Source organism: Mustela nivalis (assembly GCF_964662115.1).
Source record: "Mustela nivalis genome assembly, chromosome: 1".
Lineage (NCBI taxonomy): Eukaryota > Metazoa > Chordata > Mammalia > Carnivora > Mustelidae > Mustela > Mustela nivalis.
This window is the reverse complement of record NC_139020.1, coordinates 203,560,197-203,585,412: the sequence shown is the minus strand read 5'-3', so window position 1 is coordinate 203,585,412 and position 25,216 is coordinate 203,560,197. Positions and strand designations below refer to the sequence as shown.

The 25,216-nt window shown below is 51.7% G+C and overlaps 1 protein-coding gene across 10 annotated transcripts in view; it reads right to left on the bottom strand.

Annotated features, from left to right (window-relative positions):
• The window catches only part of EPS15L1 (epidermal growth factor receptor pathway substrate 15 like 1), a 95,138-nt gene that overhangs the window by 12,344 nt on the left and 57,578 nt on the right, over window positions 1-25,216 (bottom strand). For 5 of the 10 annotated variants that reach the window (XM_082708503.1, XM_082708509.1, XM_082708505.1 and 2 more), the window contains 7 exons: window positions 21,859-21,982; window positions 20,902-20,952; window positions 19,644-19,780; window positions 14,889-14,949; window positions 13,936-14,018; window positions 7,660-7,792; window positions 5,424-5,471 (listed from right to left, as the gene is read on the bottom strand). In XM_082708503.1, coding sequence (XP_082564629.1) covers window positions 5,424-5,471; window positions 7,660-7,792; window positions 13,936-14,018; window positions 14,889-14,949; window positions 19,644-19,780; window positions 20,902-20,952; window positions 21,859-21,982 — 637 coding nt within the window. The remainder of the gene's footprint in view (window positions 1-5,423; window positions 5,472-7,659; window positions 7,793-13,935; window positions 14,019-14,888; window positions 14,950-19,643; window positions 19,781-20,901; window positions 20,953-21,858; window positions 21,983-25,216) is intronic. The other 5 variants (XM_082708504.1, XM_082708511.1, XM_082708508.1 and 2 more) reach the window with 2 other exon arrangements.

Sequence of the window (25,216 nt, the reverse complement as noted above, 5' to 3'; positions counted from 1 at the left end):
CTGTGAACGCTCAAAACTCTGCAAGAAGGCAGATTCCCCTCATTCAGAAGTCTTAGGAGGAGACGAAGAGGTTTTTTGTGTGACTCAGGGTCTCAGTAAATCCGATGGGTAAAGCTATCAAAAACACGCCCAAGCGTGAGTTTGTTTTCATCCCAACTGGTCACTTGCTGGGTTCTATTTATAAAATTCAGGGCCGAAGTTGAAAAATGCAACTCCATTTCTGTAGAAGAGAGATAAATACGAAAACAACAAAACACAACAAAAAAATAAAAAACAAAGGGCTTGTGGTCAGGACAGCTGCCCCACCTTAGCGATTACCCTACACAGCATAGGATGCTCGTTCGCACAACTGCCATTTATCCCAGCGTGGAACACCCACGCAGCTGTCACTCGCGCTCCCCAACAGGGGACACCACGCGACTGCCAGGTTTCGGACTGTCACATCACACAGGAGAACCGCGGCTGGGGAGGGGGCACTCCATGTTTCCTGGGCTTCTCCCTTCCCACCCTGCTGCCCCCCTGCCCTTGGCAGAAAAGTTTAACTGGGGGGAGGGAGGGGGGACACGGGGAGAGCGAGCGAGCAGGCTGTCCAGAGAACAACCTTTCAAACTCATAATCACTTGGGAATCTTTTACTGAAAGAGACTACTTTTCACCAACACGTTATCGGTGCTTCCCTCCGGCTCTCGCCTACGGTGGGCCACGGAAGACAAGCGGAGGGGAGCGAATTTCTCCAAATGCGATGCGCGGGGCCATCTAAGGGCTTGCAAGCGAGGAGTCCTGCAGACGCCCGCCCTGCTCGCTCTTGCTGATGCACATGTGAGGCAAGGCAAACCCGGCAGATCAAAGCTGTGCCAAGTAGCACAGCCCTGGCAGATAAAATCTGAGGTCCCCACCATCACAGCATTGAGATTTTCCACTAAAAATATTTACTGAATTTTAAGAAAATCTGCTTAATGCATTAAGGGAACAGGATGAGGTTTGGTACTGAATTGTGGAGAAAAGCTGAACAAATATTTACTATTATCCACCAGGCATCTCCACCACGGATATGTTTTTCAGCCTCTGTGGTGTCGATGGTGGTCAAAGGTCATGGAAATGAGCTGGGTGATGAGCCCCGTGGAGGTGGTGGGCTCATCCCACCCTTACGAGAGAGAGGAGAAAAAGGGGGAGAAAAATAGCCTTTCTTGTAGGTCCTCAAGAGACAAATATCACTTTTGGGATATGAGAAATGAAGCATTTTGAAAGTTTCAACAAAAGGCTCTTTGGGGTCTGAGTGAAAACTGGGAGGGGAGTTCGTAACTTACGAATGAATTTACAAATCCCAAATCAGCTGTTACAACAAAAGCAATATGGACTGCAGGTCTCACAGCTGTTTTTTCAAAAATCTCATTTGTTCTTTGATTTTTGCTTTCGACACACTCTGCCAGAGCAGCCCTCTGTGCCGACCTGCCCTGCCCCCATCCCGGGGGCTCAGGGCACCCTGGGGCGACAGGGAGACACATGTAGCTATACGGCAGCCACATGGGGAGAGCCCTGGGTCCGCGCCACAGGACATGGTGGCCCAGCCTTTGTTCCTCCCTACACAGGAGCTCCAAGGCTGCCAACGCGCCACCTCTGCGCAGGCACAAAGGCGTCGTACCCACATTTGACAAGATCACCAGAGTGTCACGTGGCGGGTCAGAAGGACCGTTAGGAGGCGTGTGTGCAAAGGGGCTGCAGAGCCCACCAGGAGCTCCCTCCTGTTGTGGGGGCAGCTTTGAAGGAGTCAGAAGAGCCTGTCACAGAACACGGGGCCCCCCACTCTTGCTCTCTGTGTGGCCAGACTGCGCCCCCACGCCCCACACGTCCGTCCCACGCATGTGCCCGTGCTGTTCTTCAGCAGACAACGGCGGAGGGAGGGGGGCTGACAGGGCCTTTAAATCTGAGCAACGAAGGCATGAGGGACCATGGAAAAGTAGGGGCCATGCTGGGCACTTCTTCCTCAGCTCCCTCACCTTGCTACAGGGGGAACCAAGGGCAAGGGGGAGGTGTGGCAGCAGGTGCAGGAGGCACGGGAGATGGCGAGGGAGGGGACGCAGGCAGGCGCAGGGTGGCAGCTCCTGTGTCTTCACAGCTGTGCGCAGATGCAGGATGCCTGCACCCCACCCTGAGGCCCCCCAGCCCCCCAGGAGCCTGGCTGGCCAAGCTCTGATTCTTCTGCTCTAGGACCCTAAGCCACTGAACGCCAGGTAACAATTGTGTCACCAAACTCCCACTCAATCTTCCCTCCTAGGTGCAGGAGGGTGGGCGTGTGCTAAGATAAGCAAATGCTTCTATTTTCAAACTCCACCAACTTCGTGCAGTAGAAATGTAGCCCAAAGAACAGTCTGCCTCCAGGCATTTCAAAAGGAAGAAGCCGAGAGGAAAGGGGTGTTTCTCCCTCGGCTGGGAGCAGCTCCGGCAGCGAGCTAGTGCTGTCAGGGCATCACCGCCAGGCCAGACACAGACCCACCTCTCCCCTCCCAGCTGGTGGGGGGGGCAGGCAGGAAAGGCGGCCTCTACCGGGCTGGGCACCAGGGACTCCACTGGAGCACCCAACCCTCTCTTGTCCCGTTCTAGAGCTTCACATGTACCCACCGAATTATCTCTTTGAAATCATCGTGGGAACGGAATTAAAGTAGTTAAGTTTAAGGCTGAGGTGCTAACCGCACGGTTCAACTGGAGAAGCCATTTTAAAAGTGGATCCTGAGCACAAACAAGAGGTCGGGACCCACACGGGCGAAGGTCCGCCAGCCCCGTCTCGCCTTCAGCCTGGCCCCGCAGCGCCGAGCTTGAACATGGGCGGGGGCTGCGGGGGGGCCGCCAGGCTCCCTCCAAGCCCAGGTTCCGCAGGGCAGCTCCCCCACAACGGCCAGCCTGTGGGTGGGCGGCAACCAGAAAAGCACCCGAAGCCAGAAGCCGCGGTCACCCTGTGCGCATCCACACTCAGGTGTGGGAGGGGACTCACGTTCTAGGGGAGACAGAAAATTTTTTTTTTTTTAAATCTTTTGACACAAACAGGACATGGATTAAATGCTATCTCGTTTACCTGTGCTCGTTGGAAGTGCGGAGGGGAGGGAGCAGAGGGGCAAAAAAGACACCCCAGGCCTGTGCATGGCTTTATTCTGGAGGTGAAAAGGTCATTAGCAGTAATAAAAGGGTAATAAATTGCGGAGAGGTTAAAGGTGACTAGCTGGTTAGCGGTGAAGGCCCGCTAGCTGGTGTCACCCGGGCGCTGCAGGGCCCGAACACAGGGCTGCACTCGCAGGAAGTGGCAAGGGTGGGGCCGGGCGCAGGATCCCGCTATCTGTCGCCAGGGTGCGGACGCCCAATCACTGACACCCACACAGCCATTTCCTGCCCTTAAAAAAAATCTGTTTCTCCCTTTGCAAATCAACAACTTTTACCTAGAAACTCTTCAGCGGTGAGCTCTGACTGATCTCGGTCTCTGTTCCGTTGCAGAAAATACACCATTGTTTACCTGGGGGAGGTGTGCCAGGGCCAGCTTCAACTGACAGGTTTCGGAGGCTGCGAGTGGGGCCTGTTTTGCATCTGCAATTCTCTCAACCCTGAATAGGCACCTGCTGGTGACCAAATACCTTGATAGACCTTTCTAGAAAACAGCTCCAAGCAACAGACAACAGTGCAGACATTGGAGCTCCGGGTATGTCCCCAGAGGGTGGTCCCAGATGGTCCCTGAGGGTACACATTCTGGCTCGGAGCAAGAGAAAACCCCATCTTGAGCACTAAAAACAGAGGGCCAGCAGAGGGCTACTCTGGTCCCCCAGGCACGCCACCAGAACTCTTGCAACAGGGACGCTTGGTGAGGTTCCCAGGGGAAGGGTACCCCACCGGGACTGCACGGGCTAACGTTTAACACACGTGAGTTTATCACACATCAAGTAAACCTCAGTCATGTTTTTAAAAACAAACAGAAACCGTGCCTAGAGAATGTGAAAACGGCAGGCCGCAGTGTACGAGAAGTAGGATGGAAGAAACCATGCGGGACTCATCCCAAACGTGCATGTGGTCCCAGACATGCTGAGACAAGCTGAGCTTCCCCAACGAGGACCCTGGAGCCCTCTCTGAGGGCCAACTACCTATGCTCTGACTTTCTCAACTGCAAAGATGTCTGCCAAACTGCCACCTCGTGGGGAAAAGGGCCCCCTGGTAACTCCCTGCATGCACGTGGCTGCGTTGGACCCAGCCTCTGTCTGCCCCTGGGAAAGACACTTGCGGAAGGAGGACCCATGTCTTAGTCCCGGGACCCGAGGGACGGGATGGGGACACAAGTCACACACACCGTATCACGAGTAGCCACCATGCAAGGCGCTCTGCCCACACGCCCAGCTGCTAGGCCAGAGCTGGTCCCATGTTCAGTCCGGGAAACCGAGCTTGGTGAGGTTGAGACGCCTGCCTAGAGCCCCTCAAGGAGATCCAGAGATGTGGACTGAACCAGATCCAGCAACCTTCCTGGGTTCTAGTGGCCTCACACATCGGAGCCACCTCCAGGCACTGGCTCCTGGCAGCATTCTAGAGACTAGAGGAGAGCCATCCCTCCCTCTTGGTTTCTGTGAGTGCCAGTAGGAGTTGCATGTTTGGTCTAGGAAAAAACCCTTTACCACCAAGCAGTCTGAACCATCCACTTCAGAGCTCCATGGGATCATGGTTCCATCATCGGGGCCACAGGGCCACGGGGCCCCTGGCAGCAGGGTACCCACTTTGCCTTCTCCCCACTCAGCCACACGGGGGCCACAGCTCCCTCTGCATGCCAGGAAAGCCCGAGTGTGATCAGGTGGCAGTCCCAGGTGGTGACGGCCCCCACGGCATGCTGGCCACGGGGCCTCTCCATGTGGGAAAAGGCCAGGTTAATGAGAAGAGCAAAGAAGCACAATCCATTCTCTCACTTTCAAACTGTTGGACTTCACTTTCTTAAAAAGCAAAACAACAAAACAACACAACGTGGACATCCATACCTGGTTGTTTCCTATCTTAAGCAGCCCGGAAAATAAGAGTTGTACCCTGAGCAGGACTTCCTCCCGAGCTCACCTGCTGACCCATCCTGCAAACAACCAGCTAACTCCTGGCCGATTCCGGGGCCTAAGCAGTCTCGCTCTGTGCGGCGTGGACGCAGAGGGGGAGGGCAGCGTGCACAGCTGGGCCTCGATTCCCTCCATCAGAGCAGAGTGTGGGGCAGATACCTTCCTGTGCATCCCCCAGAGAACTGAATGCCTCCCCTCCAGATGCAACTCATTAAAAGGTCAACTGCTGGGTCAGACATCACGCGTGGGGTGCGCGTCTGAATGGCCAGCATTTCCATGTTGTTAGAGGTTAGTATGAAATCACAGCAGAGCCACCACTGGAAGCTGCTCAAACGACAGTCACCACACCGTCTGTACCTACCACCCAGCAGTGTGTACAGCGCAGAGTTTTTCTGATCAGCCATTGCTTCTAGGTAAGAGAATCAGACGAGACACATTTAGACCTCAATGCAGGTATGTTGTGGTCACTTACAGATTACACACTGCACATGCACCCACCATTCTTCCAGAACCTGTGAGAACTCTGAACCTCTTGGTTTGATTCTCATCACAGCTTAGATGGGGGTGGAGGAGTCCAGGGCTGGCCCTGCTGCACTGTGCTGTGTGACAGTGGGTGGCCCACGCGACCTCTCTCACTTCCCTTTCCTCTTCTGAGGAGAGCATCCCAGTGCCTGTCCTACCTTGTGGGTCTTACTAGGTCTGGCTAGGAAACCCTGTAGGTCCGTGGATATGACGAGGAGAGTTGGGGCACCTGGCACCTCAGCAGCCATGGCAGAGCAAGGGTACAGCGGCCCAAAGCCAAGAGCAAAGCAGCCCAAGACTCCCCAGGGTACAGGCCCAAGACTTCCAAGACTAGGATAGCTTTTCTGCTTTGTAAGTCCATGATACCCTAAAAGCAGCAGTGAAAATGTGGTTGGGAGGCTTGCAGAGGGCAATACAAGGCAGAGGGGATGGTGACAGGCAAGTTCAAAAGCAGACTCAACACTGGTTCAAGGAAGGGGAGGATGCTCAAGTAAGAGTTTCCAAGAAACCCTGAGCAAGAAGCTCTGCACCTGCTGGCTGGCGTGGGGAGAACTTCCCCGAGGCCTGACAATGACTATGTCGCTCTGTGTGTGCGCATGTGTGTGTGTGTACTTTACACAACAACGTGTGGGCACGTGCAGCGTGCATACAGGTGCGTGTAAGCACTGTGAGAGTGTGTGCATGCGAGGATGCATGGGAACATGTGCACATGTGTGCACACGTCTGCACATGTGAGCACTGCCTGAGCACGTATGCACACACATCTGCACATAAGCATGAACCCACGCCCCAAGTGTACGTGGGTATGCAGGCACATGTGCACATGCTTCGGCCCCCATCTTTCAGGCAGAGTGTGGAGGCCTGATGCCCTTCCATTAGGAGACTGTCAGGGGTGTCCCCTTAGAGCTGCCAGAGTGGGCACCGAAGGCAGGGCTCCCATCCTCCTGAAAGAAAGCCCTGGCTGGCCCAGCCGACAGGATAGAGTAGGCAGCCTCTAAAAAATAACTTCCCCTCCATTCATCTCTACTAAGAGGACTTCAACAGGTGGACCTCATGTAGGATGACCGGAGGGCCTAGAACCCATGACACCCTATGACTAGAGAGTTCCATGGGCCACCAAGTGGAGCCCTAAGCCAACTGAAGGGCAGAAGCTAGCTCAGGCGGGACCAAGGTTTCAAGAGAGCATGTGCATCTCCTATGGCCACCCCTAGTCTCAAGACAGCACGGGTCAGACTGCCTGGAGCTGGGGAACCAAGAAAACAGTGAGCAGGAGCGGATCAAGGAGCTGGGAAACTGCAATGAATCCCGGGCCCACTTAAAGCGACAGCTTTCTCCTTTCGAGCCTGGCAGCCCGGCTTGTCAGCTTGTGGCCATCATAGGAGGCCCTGCAAAAGCTTGAAGTCCTCAGCATCCTCAGGGGGACACCTGGGCCCTCTCCTCAGAGCAGGGCCCCAGGGCCAAGATCAAGAGAGATCGGGTGGCACCAGACACAGCCAGGAGAAGTGAGGTCTGCAGTGAGCCCCCTGCTTGGAGCTCTCTGGAGAGACACCCAGTAGGAGCCAAGCAGAAGGTAGCCCAGAGCCATCTGCCTCCTCTTACAGCAAACACAGCCAAAGAAGAGCCCCACTCCCAAGCCCATTCTGAGTCCTTAACCAGTAGGGAAACACAGAATTGAGAGGGTAGCCTCAGCCAACTTGGGAAAAAGCTCAGGTTAGGGGAGGCCAGAAGGGTCACAGGGTCCTGACTACACACCCCGCCAGAGGCCATGCAGCAGCTCTCACTGCCACAAGGGCCAAGCCCTGGACCTTCTGGAGACCACCCTGGAGGCCCTCACTGAGCCAGAAGCCACGGGGCCCCCAGGACTGGGTGAAGGTGGGTGGGATGGGAGGCGTGCCCCAGGCACACACCACATGAGGACCCAGGTCACTATGCAGTAGGGAGATCCTGTGCTCGGAGTGCGGGCCCCCCGGCATCTGCTCCACTCTGGGCTGGTAAACAGAGAAGCCCTGAGTCCCCCTCCCCGCGCCGTCCTTTGGCGGTGGGTGGGCGGCTGCGAGAGAAGAAAGCGTACTGACCACTGGGCGGTTTAGGCCGTGGAGGAGCAGGTTTCTTCGGAGGCAGAGCGGGAGTGTCCTGTTTACTTTTAAAGGGGTCATCTGAGAATCCTGCCCCTCCAAAGGAGGAGGTGAAAGGACCAGAAGTTGGGGGCTGTAAAAGAGGACACGAAAGAGAGGCAAAAATAATCATTAAAATGGAGGCAACGGATGTCCATTCAGCCAACGTTCAAGTACCGAGAGCCTCAGCAAGGCCCCCAACCCTCTGGGCTCCACGGCGGGGCCCCCAGGAAGGCCCGGGTCTCTCACAAGACCCTGCTTTCCTCTACCCTCAACACCAGGGTCCTCTGGCGTGGGAGGGACAAGCCAGCAAACACAGAGCAGGCGAGAGCCGCCCTGCACCTCAACAGGCTTCTGTCACGTGAGGGGCATCCCCTCCCACACGCGCCACTGCCACACAGGGATCGCAAGTCTTTCCTGACCCCAGAATTCCCTGGGCCTCCTGTCCACGCCTCAGAGAGGGGCCCCACCCTCACCCTCGCGCTGGTCACAGACCCCTCTCTGTGCCACCTCTGGGCTGAGCACCAGCCCATGTGGCTGCTGCCCCCAGTCAGTGACGGGCGGGTCCGGGCACTGGGTCAGAATGGCAGCAGATCACCTCCGCACCCCCACGTGGTCCACAGGTGCTGCCGCTACACATGACTCCGGCTGGAGCCCACTCCCAGTCCTGTCGGCACACCCTTGGCTGCCTCCATTGGGCTCCTCCAGCCTGGACCTTCCACCCTTGCTCCCACCAAGTGCAAATCAGACCCATGTCACCCCAGCAAGAGACAGATGCAGGGCAGCTGTACGGGCAGAGAGGACAGGCGGGTGCATAGCACTCGAGAGCCCCAGCACCCACAGCTAACCTCTGGAGCACTCTTCAAGGCACACAGGGCCTTCATCAGAGCCCCCACTACCCAATTCTCCCATCTCATCTCTGTAGCTGCCCCATACCCTCAACAATTCCCCAGTCCCTGGAACCCCTTGCACCCTGGTCTCCAGGGCCCCACGGACACAGCATCTCTGGCTGGGGAGCTCAGTCTACCCCATCCTCCCGAAGCCCCCTCTTTTCCTCAGACCAGATCTCACTCCCACCCCCTAGAGCTCTGACACCCCTTCCTGCTAACTGTGCCCACTTGACATCCTGATGAGACTCCATAGGACACAGGTCACCATGGGCAAGCACGTGCCCCCCCAATCTGGCTGGGTCTGCCGTGAATGGGCCCAGGTGACGGGTCAGCACAGTTGCTGGCTGGGCCTGTGGCGGGCTGTGACTGGTCTCCATGGGCACCCCCCACCCTGAAAGCCAGCACAGCGCTGGGCACGACAAACCCCCACTGGCAGGGAGATAAGCCACAGATATGCCAGCTCAGGCCTCCCTCCACTAGGATCCGGTCACAGGATGCGCCCCCCACCCCCCGGAATCTGGTTACCAGGGCATGCATGTGGCAACCTATGCCTCAGTTACAGCTGTAGATACTAATCTCAGGTGGGGACAAGGGGGCCAGCCCTCAGTGAGAGGGAGGGGGCCTGGAGAGGCAGCTGGGCATCCTACTGGGCACCCTGATTCAACTCTAGCAGCGCCCAGGACCTCTAGGGCAGGAAATGCTGGCTCTGAGCTGATCTCACCTCTGTTCCAACAACACCGCCATTTTACACACAAGGAAACTGAGGCACAGAGATGAGATGCAGCCTGCAGTCATACAGCACCTCAGTGGTAGAGTCAGGGTAGGAACCCACATTGTCTGCCTCCAGGGTTAAGGCTCCTGGGCCCTGCCCTCTGCTGCAGGCAGCCCACCCCCCGAGGTAGGTCTGGGGCCTTTTCCAGGCAGAGCCGGCCGAGGGCTCAGCGGGCCAGAGAAAGCTGCGAGGAAGATGCGGGACAGATGAGCAAGACTCGTTTCCCTGCCAAGACCATGCTGTCCCCCAGGAAGCTCTGAGGAAGAGAGGCCAATGGGGCTGGCACGACCGTGGTAGGACAAGGAGGCGCCTCCCTCCATGGCTACTGCTTCCCTCCTCTGGGCTCTGTGGACACTTGTCCTTTACGGTACAAAACTCAGGGAGTCTCTGAAAATTCTGCAGCTCCAGTTTCTGGAACATCTGCCCAGCCAGGCTGCAGAGCACAGTGGTCAGGGTTAGGGTCTGGAGTCCCAGCCCCAGAACTACTAACCGCTCCATACCTCCGTGTCCTCATCTGTGAAATGACCATCAATGACACACTGTAGCCCTTGGGCTGCCGCAAAAATGCAACCAAGTCACGTGTAAACTGCTCCAAAGGGCATCCCGACTGCAGAGCACAAAGATGGCCGATTATTATCATGCCAAGGATGTGGACATGACCGGAATTCCTTTAGATGCCTGTAAAAATCCGCAGATGCCACCGACAGCTACCGATCTTTTATGCCCGCTGCTTGCTGTTATCCACAGACTTTACCCCAGGGGGAGATGGCGTGGGAGCAGAGACAAAGTTTGGAGTCATAGCTTATCTTTAGAATGGTGGTTGAGGGTCTGCAGTTTGGGGAAGAATGGGGACGAGGCAGTGCACAAATGAGCTGGGAGGGCATGTGAGCTCTGCTCCTGCCTCTGCCACTCACGGACCAGAAGATGGGCTCACGTATCTCCCGCTGGACCTGAGACAAGCAGGCAGGAGTCAAAACCCATTTCTTAGCCAAGACGATGCGCGACCAGCCCGAAGGCCCCCCACGGATGCCAGTCTTTGTCTTGGGGCTCAGGAACACACCAGCTCTGGGGAAGGGGTGCAGAGTGGCGCCCAGAGCCCTCTGGACACACCCCACGTAGAGTCCCCATAGCCCACAGGCTGCAGCCTGGACCACATACCGCCAGGCTGACTCTCTGCCCCTCTCTTGTGCTCAAACCCACTGAGCTGGTGGGCTCACTCCGATGTGACAGGGCTCCAACCATAAAGGCCACTCTCCCCGTGACCGGGAGCTGTAGCCCTTCTGACCGCCAAGCCCACGTCATTTCCGAATCCCACTTTTCATGACTCCAGGTTTCCCAAGAGGCCTCCTCTGGGACCTGACTCGTTCCTCCTCAGGCTACAGCTTCAGGGAAAGTGGCTATTTTTAGAAGGGTTTCAGTAAAGCCAGCAGGGGCTCTCTGGGCTGGCACAGCGTCAAGTGTGCTCAAAAAAAAAAAAAGAAAGAAAGAAAGAAGAAAAAGAAAAAATATGAGAAAAGCCACTATAAGAAGCAGCTCTAAGAGGAACATGTTTGGGGTTCACAGTCTGAAGAGCTGGTTTAAAGCAAGCAACTCTCCACTTTTAAGAAACAGCCCTCAATGGGAATGCATAGCTTTAAATGCCATTGGAGAAGCAACTGGAAAGGCCCTGCCAACCGGCCAAGGAGATAGAGCGGAGATAGCTTTTTTTCATGGGACAGGGGTGGAATCCTTATGTTTGAGTCTTGTTTTTATTCTCAGATGTTCAGAATTTGTTCCTAAAGCAAGGTGACAGATTAATAGGGTCTTTAAAAACAAAAAACAAACAAACAAAACCTCTCTGCAGGTATGGGGGGACCTCCACTTCGAGCACAAGCCCAAAGAAGCTCCGGAACCAGCTCACTGGCTGTCAGAAACCAGCAGCACCGCCAGGTAGAGGAGGACCCCGGTTTAGGCTGGAGTTAAGAAAGGGCGCAGTGTGCATCACCTTGCTACCCCACTCTGATGGGGAAAAGCTGGTGATGTAAAAAACATTAGCAAAAGAAAACATAGAACCAAGAAGCCCCCCCCCCCCCAAAAAAAAGAAAAGAAAAAAGAAAGAAAGCAAGCCTTCTTGCCTCTTTACTTTCATTTCCTTCAGCATTTTATTTATACACATGGTGTTTTTCTTGAAAAACAGAAAGGGAACCAAAGGGAAAAACAGACCGACAAGGTTAGGGCTCGGTGTTCCACCGGACAAGTGGCACATCAGGCGCTGACAGGAGCGTGGAAACCAAACAAAGGAGCGCCCGAGACAAATTTTCCACGGCCCCGTCCAGCTCTGTCCCACCCGGCGCCGCGAACAGGAAAGGGCCACCAGCTCTTAAGTCATAAGTGCACATGTGTGTGCAGCCTGATCGAGGGACACGCGGACAAGGAGAGGGAAGCCGAGTCAGAGGAAAAGCACGATGTTAGCTTAGAACAGGCAGAAAGACGGCAGGGCCGGGCTCTGAACCACCTAGTTCCGGGGGTCGCGGCAGCCCCAGGACACTCAGAGACTGCCTGGAAGAGAGAGGCCTGGCCATTCTGCTGTGCGGAGCCCCCCAAGACTGGCTGCCCCGCGCAGGCCTCCACCAGCCCAGGCAGCCTGTACCAGCGCACCTCTCAAAACCAGGGCCTCGCCCATACCATTGTCCTGGGCTCAGCCCTGGCCCCTGGCAACTCTCCCAGGCTCTGCCGCTGGAGCCAGCCTCCTGAAAGGAGAGGGCAGAGGGAAGAGGGCCCACTCGTGGCTGGGGCAGCCCATGCAGACCCCTTCATTTGGGGACTGCTGCCACCATGTGGCACAAGTTCTCTGATTTCAGGAGTTGATTTCCTGCCTGCTAAGCAGGGACGGAAGCAGAGGACACACAGCTCCACTCGAGGAGCAACAGCACGTGTAACAGCCACCAAGCAATAGGCAAACGTGTGAGCAGACCTCCCGCCCTGGTGCCTTCGGGCCAATCCCAGACCGCGTCCCGACCATCTGAGTCACAGTGTGCCCGCACCGAGGAGGCAGGCTCGTTCCCTCCAGGCACTGGAATCAGAGAGGTGGCTATACCAGCCCCTCTGGACTCCCTCCTACCACAGCTGAAAGGCAAACATTCTCTGGCCAGAAGCTGGATTTGCTACCTTGACAATGTACGCTCACGTGCTTCTTTGAAAACCTAAACAGAATCTCACATGTTGCTCAAAGCCGTGCGCCACAATCACCCCGGTTCACCACAAGTGCCGAGGGCCCAGACAAGTGGGGACATCCAGCAGGGGCTGGCAGGGGGCCAGAAGCAAGTGACTCCTTGTCGCGGACGCTCAGTTCCCATATGCTTAGGAGAGTCCCTCCCCAGCTCCCTCTCCAACATCTGGCTTCTGAGCCTCCCTGAGAGGTGAGATGAGGGATGGGGACTGTTTGCTGCCTGTGACCACGCCCACCATGCTGATGGTACCCAGGCCAGCGCAGTGGATACTGAATCCTGGTGGGGTGAGTAAAGATAGCAGGACACTGGCCACAGGCTGTGCTCCATGAGGCCCTCACCTGCCTCAGGGGCAGCCAAGAAGCTGCAGAGCACGAATAGGTCCTGGGGATGGGGCCCGGAGGCCAACATGGGGCACACCTAAGGTTGCATTCCTTTAAAGCAAAGGAATACGTACTTATCAAAAAATACTTATCAAAGAAATACGCACTCATGCTCAAAAGCAGAGGACACTAAAGATTGTAACAAAGAGCAGCAGACTCTTAGACCACTGCCTTTCCCACTCACCACGGCCGACGCCTTTGACTTCTCAACAGTTTCTTCTGGGATTTACCTCCGCAATCTTGGGCTTCTACTGTTATTTCCTGACCTGTCCATTTTGGACAAGATCTACTGACTGACCTCTTGCTACATTGAAGATTTAGCTTTCTAGCCATAATTCCCCCAGCCCCTCCACCCAAAAGGACCTCAACTCCATCTGAGGCTGTATTTACACAGTGGCCACACCGATACTGCCCAGCCCGACAACTGCGGGAACACCATCTGTCTTGGACAGCTCCCTTTACACCCGTTTATCTGTTCACAGAACCTAGCCCTTGCTTTCCAAACCCTTCTCCAGTTGTCTTGGGCAGCTCCCACTTACATAACCGGCCCACTTTCTATGGACGCCTCCCGCCTCCAACCTGGGGAAGACAGTTCCAGCCTCAGCTGCCGGCACACCGGGCCTGCCCCCCAGTGCCCCTCCTGAGACCCCTGTGCCTGCCACCTCCTCTGAGACCGCGCAGCCACAGCTCTACTGCCTGAGATCTGGCAATACCAGGAGGGCTGGGGGAGCGACATGTGGGCCTCGTGAAGGGATGCAGAGCCCTGGTAGTTTCACTCAGAGGAAGGGAAATGGAACTGATCACAACCACACACATTTTCTAGACCCCGCCTGCCGGCTCATGACCGCACATGAGGATGCATCTGACAGGTGCCAGGAGATACACACGTGGTGCTAACAATCACACCTGGCCACTCACGACACGACCACGACAAGAGGCACAAAGACACTGGCAGAGATGCGCGTGCTCTGTAGGAGGGGCTTTACCTTGGACATCTGGCTGAAGTCAGCAAAGCCCTCAGCATTATTGAAGGACCCACTTCCGAAGGGATCTAAGGTTCCAAAGGGACCTGCAAGTAGCACCAACAGAGGCAGAGTTACGGGGCGTCCACGGAACACACCCAGGGGCAGGGGAGTGCAGCCTCTCAGTAGTGCACGGCCCCCAGCACGGGACATCCCAGGAGGTAGGATTTGCTGGCCAGGGTTGTACACCTGGATGCGGTTCCTCAACATGGCCTCCCTGCCCCCAACCCACTTTGGCTCGTGGCTGGTGCGGCCCGGCTAGAAGCCTCTCACCACGATGGCCACCTCAGGCTGAGCCACAGCGACTGTGCCCCCTATCTGTATTTTTAGCCAGCACTGCTCACGAGCAGTGGGCTGCTGTCCTAGGTCGGGGAGAGAGGTGCAGGTCCGCAGCGACCCACCACCCATGCCATGCATGCAGGGAGGTTGTCTGCAGGCGCGTTTTGTGAAGATTTCTCCTTCAGTGGGACGGCTTGCCTGCATAACTCCCGCGCCCACCTATGAACCCAAACTCTATCACCAACGAGCACGAGCTGCTAGTCAAGGCAGCAGGTCCAAGTGGGGCCTGTTCCCCCAAAGCAAGGGGGGGACCCAAATGCTCCCCCTTCATTTAATGCACAAGCCAGGACCCTCAGTCAAACTTGGATTCTTTTAGGAAAAAAGATCTGAAGGTACAAATCAAAGATCTGTACAAAGAAATGAGTAAGGAGTAACCAGGAACACTGGTGTTATCATTGACTGAATTCCTGCCCCCAACCTTCATTTTTGGAAAGATGAGCAGCTGGGGGAGCTGGCTTTGGTCACAGTGCCTCAGGCGAGAGTATGGGTGCCACTGACTAATGACATGAACTCTGAGGACACACAGCTTTGGAAACAAAAGCAGGAACTGGGTCAGGAAAATAAGTCATCAGTCTCACCTGATCCTTTTGAGGAGACACTGGAGGACGAAAAAGGATCACTGGATTCAAAGGGGTCGAGCTGAGTGAAAGGAGAGAGAGAAGAGTAAGAAGCAGTTCATGTGTTCACCCAGCCGTCGTCCAACCACGGACTTTCCCGCCATCTGTGTACACGGAATCCGGTGCTGGCCGTGAGGACGAGAAGATGACTCTGGCTAAATGCTGGTGGAGTAAAATCCCAACAGACCATCCCCCTCTGCTGAGCAGACCTATAAACTCTGGACAAATGCAAAAAAAAAAAAAAAAAGTAAACTTAAGCAACCACCTGAAGGTTCAGAAGTGAGCCAGAGCAGGAAGACTAGCCCAGAAGTCCAAGTTGGCAGGGGCCAACAGCACAGGTTGAGCCTTCTGTCTCAACAGCTATAATCTGAGGGTTTCGGAAGGCTAGACCCCAACAAAAGACTCCCTGTCTTTCTGGCTAAAGACCAGAGGATGGTGGTCTGGGACAACCACAGTCATGGGAAAGGGAGAGGCAGAGACTAGGAGTCCAAAATTTCATGATAAGCTCTGCCCAAGGGAAGGGCTGACCCCAGTACCATGTGAGGGAGGGGAGACTGAACGCAGCTATAGCTAAGGTCACAGGCATGCCACTACAGGTGAGAGAAAGTGAGTGTGCAGTGGAGCCTCACAGAGTCAACTGCCTGCTGAAACTGAACCACCTGGGCTCTAGGCACACAGCAGCAGCCCGTCACCATGAGGGAGCACTCACGGTTCACAGGATACGTCTTCAAATCATGCAACATAACAAAAACCAGAAAAACCTGCAGCCAGTTCTCAAGGGAAAAGACAATCAATAGAACCAATCGCAAGAGGACCCAGATGTTTTAGAATTCTTTGATGAGGATGACTTTGAAGCAGGAATGACTGTGTTTATTTTATTTTTTTTTTTTTTAAAGATTTTATTTATTTATTTATTTGTCAGAGAGAGAGCGAGCGAGAGCGAGCACAGGCAGAGTGGAAGGCAGAGTCAGAGGGAGAAGCAGGCTCCTTAAGCCTGATGTGGGACTCGATCCCAGGACGCTGGGATCACGACCTGAGCCGAAGGCAGCTGCTTAACCAACTGAGCCACCCAGGCGTCCCGGAATGACTGTGTTTAATGAAGTAAAGGGAAGTACACTCGAGAGGAATGGATAGGTGGGGCGCCTGGGTGGCTCAGGCTTCAGGGGTCTGCCTTCAGCTCAGGTTATGAGCCCAGCCCCATGTCGGGCTCTCTGCTCAGTGGGGAGCCTGCTTCTCCCTCTCCAGCTCCCCCGTGCTTGTCTTCCCTCTCTTGCTATCTCTGTCATAAATAAATAAAAAAATCTTTAAAAAAAAAAAAAAGAAGAAGAGGAGGAACAGATAGAAGATCTTAGAAAAAAATAGAAACTATACAAAGAAACAAATGGAAATTCAAAAACTGAAAAAAGTATAGTATCTAGAATAAAAAATGTCACTAGGTCAGCTAAATGACAGATGATCAAGAAAAAAGTAAGCGAGGTTGAAGACAGATCAGTAGAAAGTACCCAATCTACAGAAAAAGAAGAAAAAAGAATGAAGAGAAAACAGAGTCTCAGGGATTTGTGGAGCCAGTAGTAAAACCTCCAAATAAAAGTAACTTTAATCCGGGGTACCTGGGTGGCTCAGTGGGTTAAGCCGCTGCCTTCAGCTCGGGTCATGACCTCAGGGTCCTGGGATCAAGTCCCACATCGGGCTCTCTGCTCAGTGGGGAGCCTGCTTCCCCCCCCCTCTCTGCCTGCCTCTCTGCCTATTTGTGATCTCTCTCTGTCAAATAAATAGATAAAATCTTAAAAAAAAAAAAAACCTCATCTGCTTAAAGTGTACAATTCATAGAGTGTTTATTTAAAAAAAAAAAAAAAAAGAAAAGTAACTGTTATCCCACCAAGAAAGGAGAGAACAGGGCAGAGAGAGAAAATGTCTAAGAAGTAATGGCCAAAAACTTATCAAGTAAAAGACCTGAGTTACAAATTTAAGGACCTCGGCAAACCCCAAACAGCTTAAATACGAAGAAAACCACATACACACGCTTCACAGTCAAACTATCGAAAAGCAGTGATAAAGAGCTAAAGCAGCCAGAGGAAAACAGCATGATACCTATGCAGGAACAACTGCCTGAGAGACTCACGACTTCTCAAGGACAGGGAGGCCAGAAGGCAGTGGAGTAACATTCTAAAAGTGCTGGATGGAAAAAAAAAATAATACTAGATCGGGCACAGATACCCTTCTAGAATGACAACAAAGGGACACCTGGAAGGCTCAGTCATTAAGCGGCTGCCTTCAGCTCAGGTCATCATCCCAGGGTCTGGGGATCAAGCCCCTCATCAGGCTCCCTGTTCAATGGGGAGCTTGCTTCTCCCTCTGCCTGCAACTCCCACTGCTTGTGTGCACACTTTCTCTCTCTCTCTCTCACTCTCAGACAAATAAATAAATAAAATCTTAACAACAAAAAAAAGAATGACAACAAAGTAGACCTGTATTATAAGAAATGCCAAAGAAAGTTCTTTAGGCTTAAGGAAAAGGATGAAGAACAACAGATGTGGCAAATACCTGGGTAAAAATAAGTCTTTAAAAAACAGTCTCTTTTAACAATGGATTAAAGCAAGATGGTGTTAGGGAGTTTATGACATATTTAGATATATTCCTATGACAACTAGAACATGAGAGAAGACACTGCTGGCTGGGGGGGGAGGTGAACAAATGGACCTACAGGGTTGCACATTCTCTACATTGGAAATGAACTGATGTAATATTAACTCCAGGTCGCCTACGAAAATTTAAGAGTGTATATGGTAATCCTTAAAGGAACCTTCAAAAAATAACAGGAATAGGTATAGTTAAAAGAAGCCAGAAGATACTAGAAAATGGAATTTTAGAAAACATTTAAATAATCTAAAAGAAGGCAGAGAGGGAACAGAGGAATAAACACAGGGGATAAAAAGCAAGGAAATAATAAAAGAGCAGCCTTAAATCTAACCATATCAATAACTACATTAAATGTTAATGGACTAGACACTCTATTTTGAAGGCAGAAATTTCCAGGCTGGAAAGAAAAGCAGTCCCAACTATATGCTCGCTATAGAAAACCCTTTGTGTAGAAAGACCCAGGGAGACTGAAAGTAAATGGATAAAAAAAGATATAGGAAGCAAAGAGTAAGCATAAGAAGGATGAAGGAAGGCTATTTCAACAGGTGATAAAACAGATTTCAAGACCGAGGTATTGCCAGAGGAAAAAAGGAAGCTTTTATAATGATAAAAAGGTTACTGCATCAGGGTGATACAAGAAACATAAATGTGTAGGCACCTGACAAGAGCTTCAAAACACATGAAGCAAAACTTGACACAGTGAGCAGGGACATTGACAATTCCACAAACACAGACTTTAACATTTCCCTCTCAGCAACGGGTACAGTGGTAGAGCTACAAAACAAGCAAACAAAACCCGTAAGGACACAAACAATCCAAAAAGTACTACCAACCACATTGACGTAAGTGGCATTTACAGAATGCTGACACCCAACAACAACAGAGCAACATTCTTCTCAATTGTACATGGTATGGACACCAACACAAACCATAAAATGGATATCAATAAATTCAAAAGGACTGCAGACATACAAAATGTGTTCTCTAATGACCAATTTAATTAATAAAAATCAGTATTGTAAGATATGTAAAGGAAGGAAAGAACAAACACCTGGAAACAAAACAATACTTTCAACGATTCATGCTTCAACAGAGAAATCACAAGGGAAACTAGAAAATATCTCAAACTAAAGGGCAATGAAGATAAAACATAGGAAAATGTGTGGAATGCAGCTAGGTAGTGCTTAGAGTGAAATGTGTAGTTTTAAAATATTTATATTAGAAATGATGGTCTAAAGTCAGTGACTTAAGGTTGAATCTTAAGATGTTAGAAATGGAAAAGCAAGTACTAACCCAAAATAAATAGAAGGAAGGAAATAATAAAAAAGCAGAAATCAGTGAAATAGAAGCAAACAAGAGAGGAAATTAACACAGCCAAAAGCTGGTTCATGGACAAGCTCAACAAAATTGATCAACAGAAAGTAAGAGCACAGATCACACACATAGATCAGTAGCAGAAATGAAAGGGGGATCCCACGACGGGACTATCAACAGAAACGTTACAAATTAATCCTTGCCTTCAAGGAGCTCTGGGTCTAGTGCAAAAGACCAGTTGGTCTGTGGAGAAGAGGAAAACCAGGGAGTGTGCGGGCAGGAGGGAGAGATGCAGCCTGGAACATGAAGGGAGGCTATACCCTGCCCTCACTAGACATGAGAATTCTCTGCTCAATCACAGAGTCGCTTTTTTGTGCAGTGCACTGGGCCTAACACCGTGCAAGACACACGGTTTGCTGGATGCTAGGGGTAGAGAGGGGCACGCGAAGGCCTCACACACTTTCAGTGCAGCCAGGAAGATGGCAGGGCGGCTGTGGGGAGCACATGGGGAGCCCATGATGCTTTGTCTTGTTTCAGTTTTGTTGGGAGACAGGGCAGCAATAGGGTTAGGTGATAGAAGAGAGAAGCCATCCAGTGGGCCTGAGCTGAAATGACAGGGGCACAGAAAAGAGAGCTCTTTGGGACCCAAGTATTCCTGACATGGGCTCACCGGCCCAATGCATGTGACAGCCTGAGCCATGGGACAAGCCTCACAGGGACAAGCACACACAATTAGCTCTATACCTCCCCAGCGTCACTCACCTTTGAGGGTAAGGAAGGGTTTTTCGTGAATGGGTCTGAGGTAAATGGGTCATTCTTTGTCTGTTTCTTAAAGAAGTCGTCAGGTGCAGAGCCACGGAATGGGTCGCTTTCTTTGAAAGGATCCCCTCCGAATGGATCTAGAGGGTGTTTTGGAAAGTGAAGGAAAATACGCCCTATGAATAAACAGTATTATGCTTTGTGAAAGAGCCCAAATACAAAAGAACACATGGCTGATGCCTTTTATATGAAAATCTACAAAAGGAAAAAACCATAATGCAAAAAGGTCAGTGACTGCCCGGGGCCTGGGGTGGGGGTAGGAGGCCCAAGGGAACCTTCTGGGATGATGGAGATGTTCTCTTACACAAGTGCACACATTTACCAAAACTTATCTAATTATACACTTAAAATTGGTGAATTTTGTTGTGTGTAAATTACACCTGCCAACCAAGCTGATTTTAATAATAAAAACATGGCTAAATCCAGAGACAAAAAGCAGGTTGGTGGTTGCCAGGGACTGGGGGAGGGGGAAAAAGGCGTGACTACTCATGGGATGAGGCTTCTGTTTATGGCATGGAAACGTTCTAGAACTACACAGAGGTGGTGACTGTATGTTATAAATGTACCAAATGCCAATGAATTGTCACTTTAAAATGGTGAATTTTGTGTTTGTATGAATTTCACCTCAGTCAAAAAATAAAGAGAAATTCAGAAGTCGATAAATAACCAGGTAGCAGGATCGCAACACCGCACCCAGTGTGTTCCTTCCCCTGAAGTGCGAGTATAGGCACAGTGGATGGACACGGGGCAAAGCTGCCGTCACCAGGAGGGAACGAGACACTAGGCTTCCAGGCAGTGCAGATGGCCGTCCTTCCCAGAACACGCTGCGGCCGCCGTCACCACTTCTGGCACCCGTAAACCGAAGCCCCGTTGCAGGCAGGCGCTACACAGGGACCTCTGACGCTACCACGTGGGACACAAGTGGGCACAAGGGACCAAGCTGCTGTGGGCACATCTAAAAGAACTGCCTGGCCCCGAGGGGCTCCTTTTCTAGTTCTCCCTCTCTTGCCGCTGTGTGGTTGGCAAGAAGGGGCGCCTGACCATGAAGGGGAGCGGAATGTCACTCAGACTCTAAGCCCCCTGCTGTCCTGTCATAGGAGGCCTGGCAGGCGGCTGCTTTTCCGTTTCCCTCAACTTGAATTAGGGCTGGAAATAGCCTGAAGGTGAGAAAATAAAAAGTCTTTCCAACAAAGGCTTTTACCTGCCGAAGCTGTCTGTTGTTCTGCGAAGAGGTCATTCTGGAATGGGTCACCTAGGTTAGAGGAGAGAGGAATGTTTAGCTCTACGGCAGAAAGGGCTCTGGCATAATCCAAGTGGGAGCAGCCACTGGCCGAGGCAGCTTTTCTGAGTTGAGGCGTTCAAATAGAAATGGGGTATTGTTGGCGCTCGACATGGGCTGGAGGCGGGGAAAATGTCACCCCCTCCTCCTCGCCAGGCTTGACACTTGTGTCTCATCTCCCTCTCACCTCCCGCAGGTGGCCCTAGGCCTCAAGCCACAGGCAGCCCGGAGCGACGGTGAGGTCCCCACAGCCAAGCTGAGGGCTGCCGATTCCATTCTCGTACCGGCGGAGCTTCGACCCCGCATTTGACATGACACTGGAAAGGTACACCCCACTGCCCTCCCCCTGCCCCAGCACTTTGCTTGGGAATGTACAGTCCTTCTGGAAGGCTTTCGGGCTTCCTACTCCGAAAAAACAGAGAAAATGAGGAAAACTTATTTCTAGAAGTCTTCTTAGTTATTCTCACCTTGTGCGTGGCTCTGGGTAAACGTGTCACATGAAGACCTCAGACTTATGTGGGGATCTGTCCTTCACTGAGTAGTTCCCATCTGATTGTCTTAGGGATCCCGCCAGCAGAGGGGGGGAGAACTTACCACCCCTAGCAGAGGCTGGGAACGGAGGCATGCAGAGGCTAAGGGCAGAGCCATCTGCCCTTGAACGTGGGCACACCTCACTGGGAGTTGGGAGCTCGCTCTTCCACCACATGCTAACGCCTCAGCTCTGTAGTGAACCGGCTGAGGCCAAACGCTCAGGTGGCCCGAAGGCTCCAAGAACTCCCTTCCCCCTCCATTCCAGAAGGTGCTACCTTGCAACCGTTCTAGCCATCGGACATAAAGCAAACAGCCCTCCAATGACCGAGTGTGCACCAAGTGAGATACCTTTGAAGGGATCAGCTCCTTTAAATGGGTCGGATTTGAAGGGGTCTTCGGCCTGGAAAGGATCCGGATGCAACTCTTGGGCATTGTTGCTAAATAACAAGGCTTTATTTTTGAAAGGATCGTCCTGTAATTTTGTGAAGAGACAGGACAGGAATTGTATTATTTCAAATTTAAAGCAAAGTACAGAATTCCCTACCCAACCTGCATATTTCTCCTTCAAGCAGTGGGACCCTACAGAGAACAATTTAAAAAGCCATCGAAGAAATGTGGACGTTGGTTCATAGTGACATGTCGACACTAGTTTATTTGTGGTGACAAATGTTCATTCGCGAGGACAAGGTGTTAATGATAGGGGAAGCTGGGTGTGAGGCATGTGGGAACTTACTGTACTACTTTTAAGTTTTCCTGTAAGTCCACCACTCTTGCAAAATAGAAGTTTATTTAAAACTTGAGTGGAAGCAACTCGAACAAACTCGCCCACAGATGGACGAACAGATACACCGGATGTAGTATGTAAACACACAAGGGAGTATCACTGACCCTTGACGACATCATGCTGAGTGAAACAAGCCCATCATGAAAAGACAAGTGCTGTGTGACAGGGTCACTTTATAGGAGGTCCCCAGGGGAGTCAGATTACAGAGACAGAGAGTAGAGTGGTGGGTGCCAGGGGCCGGGGCAGCAGGAAGGGGCATTTAGTAGGTATAAGAATGTTCTGGAGTTTAGCTGCATGATGTGACTATACCAAGGCATGGTCCAGATGATCAATTCAATGTTATGTGTATTTTGTTACAATGATAAGTTTTTCTTAAAGAAAAAAAATCAATAAGTCAAAACAGTGGCATTTTTGGAAACGTCAGAAAGAAAACCTAACAAGCCATTCAACAATGACAGCATGGACCTCGTTCAAAAGTGTGGCTTCCCTCAGTCATCTTCTCACAGAACGTCTACCTATGTGGGCATGTTTTAAAATGCTCTTTCTGCACCAAGAAGCACGCTGGCTGCTTGCATCTCGGGAGGAAATGGGCCGCTCTTGCAGTGGGAACTACTAGAGCATACACGCTTGGCACTTTGCATGTATTTTAAAAAGTGCTTATTTCTAGAAACAAACAGGCATGTTTAAACCAGAAGGAAAAAAAAAGATTTGCTTTTGAAGACCACATTTTTATAGTGGAAAATGGCCCAAATGTTGCGGGGGGGAGGGGACAAGGCACGGGAACAATGTACTTCATTTAGAAACAGTGAGTGTATTTTGGTTAATAAAGACACACCCTCAGTGAAAACACGAAGGTTTCGCTGTGATATGAACAAGCACAACATCCTCACTGAATCTGGCAGATGTGTTGGCACCCGTGGGGCTGGCAAACATCCATTATTCCAAAGCCAAATAATTAAAGAGCTGGGGCTTCCGTAAAAATACAGACAATGGTTGCAGGGCAATGACGTCAATGGTGCCAAAAGAAGACTCCTGAACAAGGCTCCTAGCACTCTGGGCTGGGTGACTCTGGGAGGCAGGGTGGCTCTCAGAGGCACTGAGCCAATGGGAAGCCCTGGGCTGGGGATGACCAACACCCCTGCCCTCTGATTGAAAACGGAAAGGTTTTTCTTACCCGGGAAAGACTATCTGCGGCTTCCAACCAAAGGGCTTCCCAAGGTGGGGAAACCAAGCAGGGCTCTTAGGCAAGTAAGCACAGGTGTCGGCAAGCACCGCGGCTGGCGGAAGCATGCAGTTCGTTAAGGACAGCTCGGTGCCGACACCTGCACAACGCCTGCACCAGCGAGTGTCTGTCTGATGGGGCTCTCAGACACACAGAAAGGTGAGGGAGAGGTCCTAATCTAAAGGAGCTGGGAGGCCAAGATGGATAATCAACCCCTCACCCTGTACCATGAGGGGTGGAATGTATCGGTTCCGGAAGATGAACAGAGAGAGATGATGACTTGGATATAGGTGTGCATTAAGAACGACAGCTTGGTCTCAGACTGGAGGCTTCTCCTTAGTTTTTAATAGCATTGATTTACAAGTTGGTGGGTTTTGTTGGGTTGGTTTTTTTTTTTAAATGGTTTCGATCCTCACTTGGAAGCCTGCCAAATAAAAGGAGAGGATGGCAGAGAGTAGCCTGTGATTCTAGGGGCTCTGGCTGCGAGCCCCCTGAACTGAAAGCCAGGTCTGCAATCTCATCCCAGGAGCAATGATTTGCCTAAGGCAGCAGTCGTTCCCTCTGCTTCAAAGGAGAAGCCTAAGAGACCCTGGGAGGACTTGTGTACGGAAGGTAACCACCAGTGGTTCTGATGCCACTTCACGGATTCAGAGCAGAAAATGAGATTTCCCCTGGTGCACAGATGCCGTAAACTCCACCACCCACTGACCACTTACCAACGAGAACTGGGCCATCTGCCACTTGGGAGACACAAGTGCAGCAGACAAGCTCTGGGGCAGAAGACCGATCCCTCCGCAGAAGTAAAACACTTCAAACATGGAGTTCAGTAACTAGTCTTAATTCTCCACTTGTTAAAATATAGATGTGACACCCTGAAAGGAGTTTCTGTGACTTTCCTTCCCTTTGCATGGGAGCTGGGCAGTGGTATGCTGGTGAACCAGCTGAGAAAAAATTAAAAAATGATTGGTAGCTTCTGCCATTTCCCACAGTGTAAATACTTCCACCGTAGCTGAATCCAAGTTGCCAAAAGTTGTACAATCAGGTTACAAAATTCCTATTTAATAATCAGCTCTGGAAAGGCAAGAAAATATGGCTCCAGCATGCCAGCAGGGCTGGATGCAACAGATGACCCAATGATGAATTCTCGGCGAGGCTGAAGTCTGGGATGATTTACTGCCTTCTCTCTACTACACAGGAGGGTGGGGGTGCTGTCTTCAAGGGCAAGGCCAGTATTCTCAACAACAGATGACAGACAAGAAATAAATCTGACTTTTTAAATCAGTCTCTTGGACAAAGTAACACGGTATGAGCTTAACACTAAAGTTAGTAACTTTAGTAGAACTGTGCAGCCTTAGAAAGTTCTAGATGCACCTCTCTGGTTACACTACTTTCAGGGGATCAAACCCCTCACTCGTGCCCGCCTCCAAGAGAACTAAGAGCTCTGTGAAGCAGTCCTGAAATATTCAAGAGTAAACAAAAAGCCCTCTTCGAAGTGTTTATTTAAAAAAGGAAACAAACCGAAAAATGCTTTAAAAACTGTATTTGTACAAGATAAATATAGATTTTCTTTCAGACACTGGTTGCAAGTTTCTATGTAACATATCTGACGTCGACATTCCAGGATGAGTTGACTATCATGTAAACTTTGCCCCGCTTACAAGATGAATGAAAATGAGGAAAAGATTAAAAATCAGGGAGGG